Source organism: Oryctolagus cuniculus, chromosome 6 (assembly GCF_964237555.1).
Source record: "Oryctolagus cuniculus chromosome 6, mOryCun1.1, whole genome shotgun sequence".
In the NCBI taxonomy this organism is placed as follows: domain Eukaryota; kingdom Metazoa; phylum Chordata; class Mammalia; order Lagomorpha; family Leporidae; genus Oryctolagus; species Oryctolagus cuniculus.
This window is the reverse complement of record NC_091437.1, coordinates 21,227,885-21,240,463: the sequence shown is the minus strand read 5'-3', so window position 1 is coordinate 21,240,463 and position 12,579 is coordinate 21,227,885. Positions and strand designations below refer to the sequence as shown.

Below are 12,579 nucleotides of genomic sequence, written 5' to 3'. Positions count from 1 at the left end.
GTTTCCTGCTAATGTGCACTCTGAGGGGCAGCAGGTGAATGGCTCAAGTATTTGTGTACCTGCTGCCCATGTGGGAGACCTGGCTTCAGCCTGGACTAGTCTTGGCTGTTGGAGGCATTTGGGGAGTGAACCAGCAGGTGGGAGGTCTCTCTCTTTCTGCCTGTCAAAGAAATTTTTAAAATAAACAAACAAAAAGACCCATGTCATTGATGATAACACCTATTAAGGTGTTTAGATCATCAGTATAACATACCCATAATACTCTGCATTCATAGGTGTTGCAGTCAAGGTGAATATTTATGCTTCTGACACAAGTGAGTTCTGGTTTGCCCAGCTCCAGGTGTTGTAGGTTTGAGGATTGAAGCAGCAGATGGGAGATGTCCATCTTTGAGAGATCAGACAGAGCTCGAGTCTACTGGTTTGCTCCTCAAATACCTGCAGCCACCAGGGGTGGGCTGGGACTGAAGCCAGGAGCCAGGAGCCAGGAGCCAGGAATGCAATCCACATCTGCCACACGGGTGTCAGGGCCCAGTTGTTTGAATGATCACCATTGCCTCTCCGGGTCTGCATTAGCGAATGAAAAGCTGGACTCAGAATCTGGAGCCAGAAATTGAACCCGAGTCCTCTCTGTGGGACACATGATCCTGATTTGTTCTTTCAGAACAGTTAAAAAAAAATACTAAAATAGTTACTAGTTCTTGGAAGAATTCTGAATAAAAGAAAGTGGTAGTATTTCTTCTGTTTTCCTCTGTTGCTATATTTTATTGTCTTTATTTGTAAGATTATTTTATATGATAACTGAGTATAGACTCAGATAATTATAAATAGTTTTTTTGTCCATGTGAGTATCTGGTAGGACATTTGCAATTGTGTGGGACTGTTCTTCATTGGGTAAGGCACACTCATTTCAGAATGTTTAGAATCCTTATTCTGTTTCTGTAAATACTAATAGTGCCTTCCAGAGAACCAGAAACTCCCCCACAGATTTCTAAAACATTCTGGGTGGAGGAGTAACTGCTTTCATTGAAATCTATTGTTTTAGTGTTATAAAATGTATTTGGCATAGGAATTAAATTACTTTTTTTATGATAAAAATTCTTGCTAGCATTACCACCCATTTTTAAAAATTGTCATACATTTTGAATCATTTTATTCATCGATGTAATCAGTTATCTACACTTAATAATTTTGAATTGATATAATATTGTGATTGGAAAAAATACATAAAGACCTTAGAGTTCTAGTTTAGAGACTGATGTCGCTTTGCAGAATGCCTCTAGTCTGCAGTGAGATGAATATAAAAAGTGACTGTAGGTGTTTAAAAACTTTATAGCAATATGCTTTCATAGAGTATGATTTTTGTATTTTGCAAAAGTACTAGTTTCCCAGATTAGAAGTACACACATTGTCCTTTAGCATAAAATCTTTTGAGAAGTATCAATATAGACCAATACTATTAAAACTCTCTTTTTTTGACAGGCAGAGTTAGTGAGAGAGACAGATTTTTTTTGAAAGACAAAGTTACAGAGGGAGGTAGAGAGAAAGGGTTCTTCCATCTGCTGGTTCACCCTCACATGGCCACAAGGGCCAGAGCTGAGCTGGTCTTTTTTTTATTTTTTATTTTATTTATTTATTTTTTTGACAGGCAGAGTGGACAGTGAGAGAGAGAGAGAGAGAGAGAGACAGAGAGAAAGGTCTTCCTTTTGCCGTTGGTTCACCCTCCAATGGCTGCCGCGGCCGGCGTGCTGTGGCCGGCGCATCGCGCTGATCCGAAGGCAGGAGCCAGGTGCTTCTCCTGGTCTCCCATGGGGTGCAGGGCCCAAGGACCTGGGCCATCCTCCACTGCACTCCCTGGCCACAGCAGAGAGCTGGCCTGGAAGAGGGGCAACCGGGACAGAATCCAGCGCCCCATTATGGACTAGAACCCGGTGTGCCGACGCCGCAGGCGGAGGATTAGCCGAGTGAACCACACCAGGATTAAAGCATTTAAAGACTTTCTCCAGACTAAACCTGAGTTTATTAAATACATGAAAATGAGACTGTCTTCAGATTCTATCTGGGACTGAAGACCCCCAAAGTCCCTCAGGGTGGTCTTGGTGCCAGCATGACTGAGGATGTTTCTCACAGCGTGATTTCACACCCACTGACTTACAGGGGCCAGTGCATCCCTTTTTCTACTTATAATACTGAGCTTTAATGTATATACTGTAACAGACAAAGGATAACTTTTCCTAACTTAGTAGTCTATCTTTTTTTTTTTTTACAGATCTTTTTTTATTATTATTATTATTTTTTTTTAATTTTTGACAGGCAGAGTGGACAGTGAGAGAGAGAGACAGAGAGAGAAAGGTCTTCCTTTGCCGTTGGTTCACCCTCCAATGGCCGCCACTGCAGCCGGCGCACCGCGCTGATCCGATGGCAGGAGCCAGGATCCAGGTGCTTTTCCTGGTCTCCCATGGGGTGCAGGGCCCAAGCACCTGGGCCATCCTCCACTGCACTCCCTGGCCATAGCAGAGAGCTGGCCTGGAAGAGGGGCAACTGGGACAGAATCCGGCGCCCCAACCGGGACTAGAACCCGGTGTGCCGGCGCCGCAAGGTGGAGGATTAGCCTATTGAGCCACGGCGCCGGCTAGTAGTCTATCTTAAAAATTATTATAATAGGCACAAAACCCCCAAATAGATCGACAATCAGCCTCTGGAATTTGGAGTGGCCACCCTTCTGACTTTGGTCGTTGGGATTGTTTTTCAAGTTTTTCTTTGCCTTCCTTGTCTTAGGTCTTAGTAACTGTGGGATGACTTTCTCCAGTGATGGCCACAGGCCGCTACCTCAGTTTTACTTTATCCCGTTAGCTTCTGGAGATGACTTTTAGGACCCTCAAAATGAATTTTGTTGATGAAAAATTATCTGCATCTTTTTAAAAATATTTATGTATTTGTTTGAAAGAGTTGCAGAGAGGGAGAGGCAGAGAGAGAAAGAGGTGCTTCATCCACTGGTTCACTCCCCAGATGGCTGCAACTAGCTGGAGCTGCGCCGATCCGAAGCCAGGAGCCAGGAGCTTCTTCCGGGTCTCCCTTGTGGGTTCAGGGCCCCAAGGCCTTGGGCCATCTTCCACTGCTTTCCCAGGCCATAGCAGAGAGCTGGATTGGAAGTGGAGCAGCCGGTACACAAACCAGTGCCCATATGGGACGCTGGCACTGCAGACTGTGGCTTTACCTGCTATGCCACAGTGCTGGCCCCAAGTATCTATATTTTAGGTAAATGTGTTCTAAGTATATCCTTCATTTTGGTAAAAGTATTCATATTGTAACTTACAGATAATATTTTTACTTGTATACTGTAGACTTATTTCACTCAGCTGCTGTAAATTCTCCAGCAGTTTCAAGTTGCTGTTACATAAATAACAATAACTGTTCTTAATCTTGACTCTGCAACCAGACTGCATTTTTCTCCTGGTTTCTTGCTCTTTCTAGCTTTCTGTTTTGTTTTGTTCATTTGTTAATACTTTGTAAGTTGCTAGTTTTTTTCCCATGTCAGTGTCCATGCACATATTCTTCTACTATTCCAATCCAGATTATTGGCTTCCTGTTTCTTCTTCAGGTTTTTAGCTTAAACATCCTAATGGAAAAACTTAATCTGATGTGCCTGCACTAGCTTAGTGTCTCTGTGATATGTTTCCATATTGTCCTGTATTTTTTATTCATTGTATCATCACAATTGAAATAAAGTAGACTGTTACATCTGTTTGTATATGAACTGTCTGTCTTGTTCTTCACTACTTCCCCATTCTCTAGTAGAGTAACAAATACAATAGCAATTCAAAAAGTTTGAGAAAAATAGGACTAAAAGATGTTTATTTTAGTGCAAAAACTTTTTTAAAAAAGATTTATTTATTTATTGAAAGTGTAACAGAGAGAGAGGTTGCTGGTTCACTCCCAAGATGACCACAGCTGCCAGGGGTGAGCCAGGAAGGAGCCAGGAGTTTTCTTGAGGGGATGCAGGGGCTTATACATGTGGGCTGTCTTCCGATGCTTATCACAGGCCGTTAACAGGGAGCTGGATCGGAAGTGGAGCAGCAGGAATAGGAACTGGTGCTCAGGGGATGCCAGCAACACAGATGGCAGCTTTACCCACTACACCACAACACCAGCCCCCCAAAAAACTTTAGAAATTCATGCATAGTAGTTTCATAATTTGAGTTTTCAAAAACTTTTTCAAGACCCCTTATAGTAGGTACTCAATAAGTAATTGTAAGAATTATGGATGTCAGTGTAAAGTCTCTCTTGTTTTGTTTTGTTTCAGGTTAAAGAAAGACCTGATGTGGGAGTTTATATCAAAGATTTATCAGCTTATGTTGTAAACAATGCTGATGATATGGATAGGATTATGACTCTAGGCCACAAAAATCGTAAGTGTAGTGTGTGATTGTGATTCAATAAATGTGTGATGAGTAGGTGGTCTAGAAGCAATACTGGTGTGGCACTTTGCTTATGAAGAGTGCATTGTTAGGTTTCTTCAGAACATTCCTGCTTTGATTATTTGCTATGTAGAGAATGTATATGAATGAAAGACATCACAGTTTGTTTTTCCTGCTGACCAAAATTTTTTTTAATAGTGTTCAACTTTAAAACTCCTATGTAGTTGGCTCTTATTAGCTATGAGAGGGCTTCAAAAAGTTCATGGAAAATGGAATTAAAAGATATGTTTATTGGCCGGCGCCGCGGCTCACTAGGCTAATCCTCCGCCTAGCGGTGCCGGCACACCGGGTTCTAGTCCCGGTTGGGGCGCCGGATTCTGTCCCGGTTGCCCCTCTTCCAGGCCAGCTCTCTGCTGTGGCCAGGGAGTGCAGTGGAGGATGGCCCAGGTGCTTGGGCCCTGCACCCCATGGGAGACCAGGAAAAGCACCTGGCTCCTGGCTCCTGGCTCCTGCCATTGGATCAGCGCGGTGCGCCGGCCGCAGCGCGCCAGCCGCGGCGGCCATTGGAGGGTGAACCAACGGCAAAAGGAAGATCTTTCTCTCTGTCTCTCTCTCACTGTCCACTCTGCCTGTCAAAAAAAAAAAAAAAAAAAAGATATGTTTATTTTGGTGTATGCAAAACATCCACACTTTGTTTTTTCTTAATATGCATCTTCATTAACATTTAATGAACTCTAGGAATATTGGTAACATTGAGCACTTGGTAAGTGGGAAGTGCTTGCTTCTGTGGATGGTCTCTTCTGGCCCTCTCAGAAGACTAGGAAGCCCTCAGGCTTACTTGAGTGAGTGACCTGTTCAAAGCAGTGTACTCATTAAGTAGCAGAGGCATTTGAGTGTAGGCCATAAGTATGCATCTGACAGGGGTATACTATCTCCCTTTTGGTGACAAGTGAAGCAAAACAAAATTAAATTTAAAGTTTGCATTCTTTTTGGTAATAATTTCAAATTTTTGTTCTCAAGAATAAGAAGCTTCAGTAATACGTTTTAACAGATGCTACAGGCCTCATACTAGGGATGCTGCCAATAGCAGTTAGAAATTGGAAGTAAAATATAAGAACAGAAAGTGAAAAAAAATTTAAGTTTTTATGACTTCACTATAGACCTAGCAAACCCAAAGAAATTACAGAAAAATTTTGAAGGGGCTGGTGCTGTGGTACAGTGGGTTAAACTCACAGCCTGTGGCACTAGCATCCTGTATAGGCACTATATAGCTGCTGCATTTCCAATCCAGCTCTCTGCTAATGTGCCTGAAAAAGCAGCAGGAGATGGCTCAGGTCCTTGGGCTCCTGCATCCACGTGAGAGACATGGAGGAAGCTCCTGGCTCCTGGCTTCAGCCTGGCCCACCCCTGTCATTGCTGCTATTAGGGGAGTGAACCAGTGGATAGAAGATCTCTCTCTCTTCTTTGTTTCTTCTCTTTCTCTGTATCTCTGCCTTTCAAAACAAATAAATAAATAAATATTTAAAGAAAATCATTTGTATTCTAATAAACAATAGGGAAGAACTAATAAAAGGGCCAAATCTTGGGAAAAAATGACCAAAAGATATGTATAAGTGTGTTATTCACAGAACTCTACACAGCGATGAGCATATGAAAGGATGTTCAACCTCACAATTAATCAGAAAAATGCAAATTAAAACAACAATGAGAGTTATGTAATCCGTCAGAATGTGTGGAAGATGTCAGGTTGGTGAGACATTGAAGAATGTGAATAGGTACAAGTTTTTGTTTTGTTTTGTTTTGGTAAGATTTGTTTGTTTGAAAGGCAGAGTCACAGAGAGAAGGGGAATGACACTGAGAGAGAAAGAGATCTTCCATTCTCTCTTCACTTCCCAACTAGCTGCAGGGTGGGGCCAGGTCAGGCTGACACCAGGAGCCTAGAACTTCGTCTGGCTCTCCCAAATGAATGACAGAGGCCCAAATACTTGGGCTATCTGCTTTTGCTTTCCCAGGCACTTTAGCTAGACACTGAATTGGAAGTAGACAGCTGGGGCGCAAACCAGCTTAACGCACTGCAGCACAACACTGTCCCTGTAGATAGAGCTTTTTAAAAAATTTTGTTTGTTTGAAAGGCACAGCATCAGAGAGAGGGAGAGAGAGAGAGAGAGAGAGAGAGACCTTCTATCCACTTGTTCACTTCCCAAATAACCAGAACAGGCAGGACTGGGCTAGTTAAAGCCAAGAGTCAGGCACTCTATCTTGGTCTCTTCAGTAGGTGACCAGCAGCCAAGCACTTGGGCCATCTTCTGCTGCCTTCCCAGGTGCATTAGCAGGAATCTGGATTGGCAGCTGAGCAGCTAGAACTTGAACTGATACTCTGATATGGAATGCTGAAATTTTAACCCACTCTGCCACAATGCTGGTCCCTAGATACAGCAATTTTGAAACAGTATCTGTTATAATAGTAACCGTATCTATTGACATTTAAAGTTTTTAAGTTTTTATCTATTTGAGAAGCAGAAAGAGAGCACCAATGCAAGTAAGCATTCCTATCCACTGGTTCATGCCCCAAATGACTGCAGAGCTGGTACTGGGCCTGGCCAAAGACGGGAGCTGGGAATTCATTCGAAGTCTCCCATGTAGGTGGCAGGAACTGAATTACTTGAGCCATTACCTACTGCCTACTAGGGTCTGCATTAGCAGGAAGTAGGAGTAGGGATCTAGAGCTTGGTGTTGAACCTGGCTTCTTCAATAGGGCATGCAGATGTCTTAACTGCTAGGCAAAACAACCACTTGTTTGCTGACCTTTTTTTTTTTTTTTTTTTTTTTTGAAAGGTAGAGTTATAGAGAGGGAAAGAGAAAGAGAGAGATTGATCTTCCATCCACTGATTCATTCCCCAAATGGCCGTAATGGCCAGAGCCGGGCCAGACCACAGCCAGCAGCCAGGAGTTTCTTAAGGGGCTCCCACGTGGGTGCAGGGGCCCAGGTACTTGGACCATCTCTCACTGCCTTCCTAGGTGCATTAGCAGGGAGCTGGTTCATTAGTAGAGCAGCCAGAACTGGAACTGGTGCCCGTATGGGACACTGACATTGCAGGCGGCAGCTTTACCTGGTATGCCACAACACCCGCCTACAAAGTCTTTTGTTATCAGCATAAATTATATGAGAAATTTCATATAATGGCTAAATACACATCTGTGCTTCTATGGTTTAGCTATGCTCTCTTGTTTTTACAGTGATAAATTAAGTCTTTACCTTGTTCTGGATACTTATTTTTTAAAGACACTTTCTGCTACACTTTTTAAGAGTTTCCTTTCTTTATTAAAGGTTCTGTTGGTGCAACTAATATGAATGAACATAGTTCCCGTTCCCATGCCATCTTTACAATTACTATAGAATGCAGTGAAAAAGGCATCGATGGTAACATGCATGTCAGGATGGGGAAGCTCCACCTTGTAGATCTTGCTGTAAGTTTAAGGATACTGTACCCTTTCATGTGAACCATTTACATTATACATGAATACAAATTAAAGTAGAAAGGTGTGCTTATATATGATTTTCAAGTTGTTACTCTTGTGTATGTTTAACTTACTATTTACTATGATATACTTAAATGTATATGAGAGTGTGTGGATGTATATAGAATGTAGTGATCCTCCCTATATGTATGACTCAACTACAACAATCTTGTTTCGTCTACTCATCTCCTTCCTTTTTTTTATTATTTAGAAATGAATTCCAGATAGCATATCATATTTATTTACTGTTAAATTATAAAAACTTTGGGAAGAATATTTTTTAATTTTATCTTGATTTTTATCTCTGTTTATGCTAGGGTTCAGAAAGACAAGCAAAAACTGGAGCTACTGGACAGCGCTTAAAGGAAGCTACAAAAATTAATCTTTCTCTTTCTACGCTTGGCAATGTAATTTCTGCTTTGGTTGATGGGAAAAGTACACATGTGCCTTACCGTAACTCTAAATTGACTCGACTTCTTCAGGATTCCTTAGGAGGAAATTCAAAAACCATGATGGTAAGGCTTAACTACTGGTACAGTTAACCTCAGGCAAACTTAAGATTCAATTTTATGCCAATAACTGATATGTATAAAATAATTTTTTAAAATTTGTAGTTATCCTTTGTAGAGTTTACCTTGTGTTTTAGGCTATAGTGTTATTGGGAAACATGTGATTGATGCTCTTTTTTCAAAATTGGAGTGCATTTGTGCCTTAAAATTTTTGTTTTTATTTATTTGTAATGGTTATATTAATTTACTGTTATGTATAAAATGACTTATGTCTAATTTCAACAGTGTGCAAATATTGGGCCAGCAGATTATAATTATGATGAAACTATTAGTACATTACGGTATGCCAACCGTGCTAAGAATATTAAAAATAAAGCTAGAATTAATGAAGATCCAAAGGATGCTTTGCTCCGTCAGTTTCAGAAAGAAATAGAAGAATTGAAGAAAAAGCTTGAAGAAGGTAACTTTTTCTCAAAATATAATTAATATTGGCTACAATGTGTTGTTAACCACTAAGTTTTTTTTTTTTTTTTTTAAGATTTGTTTATTTATTTGAAAGGCAGAGTTAGAGGCAGAGAGAGAAAGAGAGAGGTCTTCCATCTGCTGGTTCGCTCCCTAGATGGCCACAGTGGCTAGAGCTGCACTGATCTGAAGTCAGGAGCCAGGAGCTTCCTCCTCTTGAAAGTCACAGTTACACAGAGAGAGGAGAGGCAGAGAGAAAAGAGAAGTCTTTCATCCGCTGGTTCACTCCCCAGATGGCGGCAATAGCCAGAGGTGCACCGTTCCAAAGCCAGGAGCCAGGAGCTTCCTCCAGATCTCCTATGTGGGTGCAGGGGCCGAAGCACTTGGGCCATCTTCCGCTGCTTTCCCAGGCCATAGCAGAGAGCTGGATCAGAAGTGGAGTAGCTGAGACTTGAACTGGCACCTATATGGGATGCAGGCACTGCAGGCAGCGGCCTTACCCACTATGCCACAGCACTGGCCCCAACCACTAAGTTTTTTTTTTTTAAGATTTATTTACTTATTTGAAAGTCTGAGTTACACAGAGAGGAGAGGCAGAGAGATAGAGAGAGAGATATCTTCCATCCGCTGGTTCATTCACCAATTGGTTGATCTGAAGCCAGGAGCCAAGAGCTTCTTCCAGGTCTCCCACGTGGGTGCAGGGGCACAAGAACTTGGGCCATCCTCTGCTTTCCCAGATCATAGCAGAGAGCCGGATTGGAAGCGGAGCAGCCGGGTCTCGAACCAGTGTCCACATGGGATGCCGGAACTGCAGGCCAGGGCATTACCCCACTGCGCCACAGTGCCGGCCCTCAACCACTAAGTGTTTTAACAAAAATCACCTATGAAATGTTTTTTGCATCTCTAACACTGATATTTAGAAGAGTTTCTGGGAAGTAATTTGGTATATACTTTTTATATTAAACTTAAGTAAAAATTATATGATAATTATGTGTATGGTTTTTTGAAAAATAGCTTACCTTTAAACTTCCATCTTTTATCCCCATGACATTTATAGATTTTGTATAATTACTTGTTAAATAATGAATTTTTATTTATCTCTGTATGAGAGTAAATTCTACCATGAGAATTATTTTTAAATGATACATGTTTGTGAGCAGACATTAAGCTCATTACTTAAGTAAAGAAAGATATCTGACAGTCATGGGTAAACTAAGTTTGCTATGAGAAAATTGTATTGCATGGTCTTGGAAATAAGCTTTCGTACATAAATTTGAACTTGAGATTTTATTTTGAAAATTTTTTTTTACTTTAATTATTTTTGAGATAACATTTTTAATTTATCTTGTAGTCAAAGGCTTAATGTTCTACCAGATAAAGAATTCAGGAGCTGACGCTGTCACGCAGCGGGTTAAAGCACTGGCCTGAAGTGCCGGCATCCCATATAGGAACTGGTTCTAATCCCGGCTGCTCCTCTTCTGATCTGGCTCTCTGCTATGGCCTGGGATAGCCGTGAAAGATAGCCCAAGTCCTTGGGCCTCTGCACCCATGTGGGAGGCCCAGAAGAAGCTCCTGGCTCCTGGCCTTGGATCGGCACAGCTCCAGCCGTTGCAGCTACTTGGGGAGTGAACCAGTGGATGGAAGACCTCTCTTTCTGTCTATAACTCTTTCTGTTACTCTTTCAAATAAATAAAATAAATCTTTAAAAAAAAAAGTTCAACAAATAAAAGGCAAAAAGACCATAGTTCAGCAGCAAGGGCTTCAAACAATAATCAAATGAAAAGATGTTCAACTTTACTCACATTGAAGTAAATTTTAAAATGATCAAAAAATCATTAAAACTATAGTAGTATATAGTTCTTTTTTTTTTTTTTTAAGATTTTATTTTATTTATTTGAAAGACAGAGTTACAGTGAGAGGTAGAGACAGAGAGAGAGGTCTTCCATCCTCTTTTTTACTCCCCAGCTGGCTGCAACGGCTGGAGCTGTGCCGATCCAAAGCCAGGTGCCAGGAGCTTCCTCCAGGTCTCCCACATGGGTGCAGGGGTCTAAGAACTTGGCCCATCTTCTACTGCTATCCCAGGCCATAGCAGAGCTGGATCGGAAGAGGAGCAGCCAGGACTAGAAGTGGCGCCCATATGGGATGCTGTCGCTTCAGGACAGGGCTTTAACTCGCTGCGCCACAGCACCAGCCTCGTAGTATATAGTTCTTAACAGATATGCTAGGTTAGAAAATTTGAAGCTCTTGGGCTGGTGTTGTGATGCAGCTGGTTAAGCCGCTGCTTATGATGCCAGACTCTCCCATATGGGTGCTGGTTCAACTCCTGGCTGCTGTACTTCCCTTCCAGCTCCAATGCACCTAGGAAAGCAGCAAAAGGTGGATCAACTCTTTGGACCCCTGCACCCAGTGAGAGACCCAGATGGGGCTCCTGGCTTGAGCCTCGCACAGTCTTGGCCGTTGTGCCCATTTGGGGAGTGAATCCGTGAATGGAAGACCTCGCTGTTTCTTTCTTGCTCTCTCACACCCTTTCCTGGTAACTCTGCCTTTAAAAAATAAATATATATATATATATATTTTTTTTTTTTTTTTTTTTGACAGGCAGAGTGGACAGTGAGAGAGAGAGACAGAGAGAAAGGTCTTCCTTTGCCGTTGGTTCACCCTCCAATGGCCGCCGCGGCCAGCGCGCTGCGGCCGGCGCACCGCGCTGATCCGATGGCAGGAGCCAGGAGCCATGTGCTTTTCCTGGTCTCCCATGGGGTGCAGGGCCCAAGCACCTGGGCCATCCTCCACTGCACTCCCTGGCCACAGCAGAGGGCTGGCCTGGAAGAGGGGCAACCGGGACAGAATCCAGCGCCCCGACCGGGACTAGAACCCGGTGTGCCGGCGCCGCTAGGCGGAGGATTAGCCTAGTGAGCCGCGGCGCCGGCCCTATATATATTTTTTTTTTTAAAGATTTTTTTTTATTTATTTGAAAGAGTACATAGAGAGAAGGAGAGTCATAGAAAGAGGTCTTCTGTCTTCTGGATCGCTCCCCAATTGGCTGCAATGGATGGAGCTGCACCGATTCGAAGCCAGGAGCCAGGAGCTTCCTCCGGGTCTTCCCACGTGGGTGCAGGGGCCTGATGACTTGGGCCATCCTCCACTGCTTTCCCAGGCTATAGCAGAGAAGTGGAGCAGCTGGGACTTGAACCGGTGCCCATATGGGATGCTGGCACTACAGGCAGTGGCTTCACCTGCTACGCCACAGCGCTGCCCCCTAAATAAATTTTGAGAAATAAAATTTGAAGATCTTATTAATGAGGGTAAGATATTTCCCAGTCATTAAGTGTTCAGTGACTCTGTGAGATCTCTGGCACAAAGCTCCTTTGCATACCTGGTAAACAGAGGGTTTTGAAACTGTACCTTTGCAGTCCATGGGAACCTGGTTAGATTACAGGTGAAATCCAGAGATGGCAGTATCACAAATATTTGGAGAAACTGATGATTAAAAAAACTTGAGTAAGATTATTGAAGAAAAGCATTAAGTGATAGTATTTTTACTCATAGATAGCAAAAATTGTTGTTTCAAATCTGACCACTAGGTGGTATTTATAGCCAGTATGTTTTAAAGATTTTTTTTTATTTCTTATCTTTGTCAATATTGAGTACATGCCTTTTTTTGGTTGACTTTATTT

At 42.4% G+C, this 12,579-nt stretch overlaps 1 protein-coding gene across 4 annotated transcripts in view; it reads left to right on the top strand.

Moving 5' to 3' along the window:
• Window positions 1–12,579, top strand: part of KIF3A (kinesin family member 3A) — a 63,375-nt gene that overhangs the window by 24,581 nt on the left and 26,215 nt on the right. For all 4 annotated transcript variants that reach the window (XM_070076093.1, XM_070076092.1, XM_070076091.1 and 1 more), the window contains exons 5-8: window positions 4,301–4,406; window positions 7,744–7,883; window positions 8,252–8,449; window positions 8,729–8,903. In XM_070076093.1, the coding sequence (XP_069932194.1) occupies window positions 4,301–4,406; window positions 7,744–7,883; window positions 8,252–8,449; window positions 8,729–8,903 (619 nt within the window). The remainder of the gene's footprint in view (window positions 1–4,300; window positions 4,407–7,743; window positions 7,884–8,251; window positions 8,450–8,728; window positions 8,904–12,579) is intronic.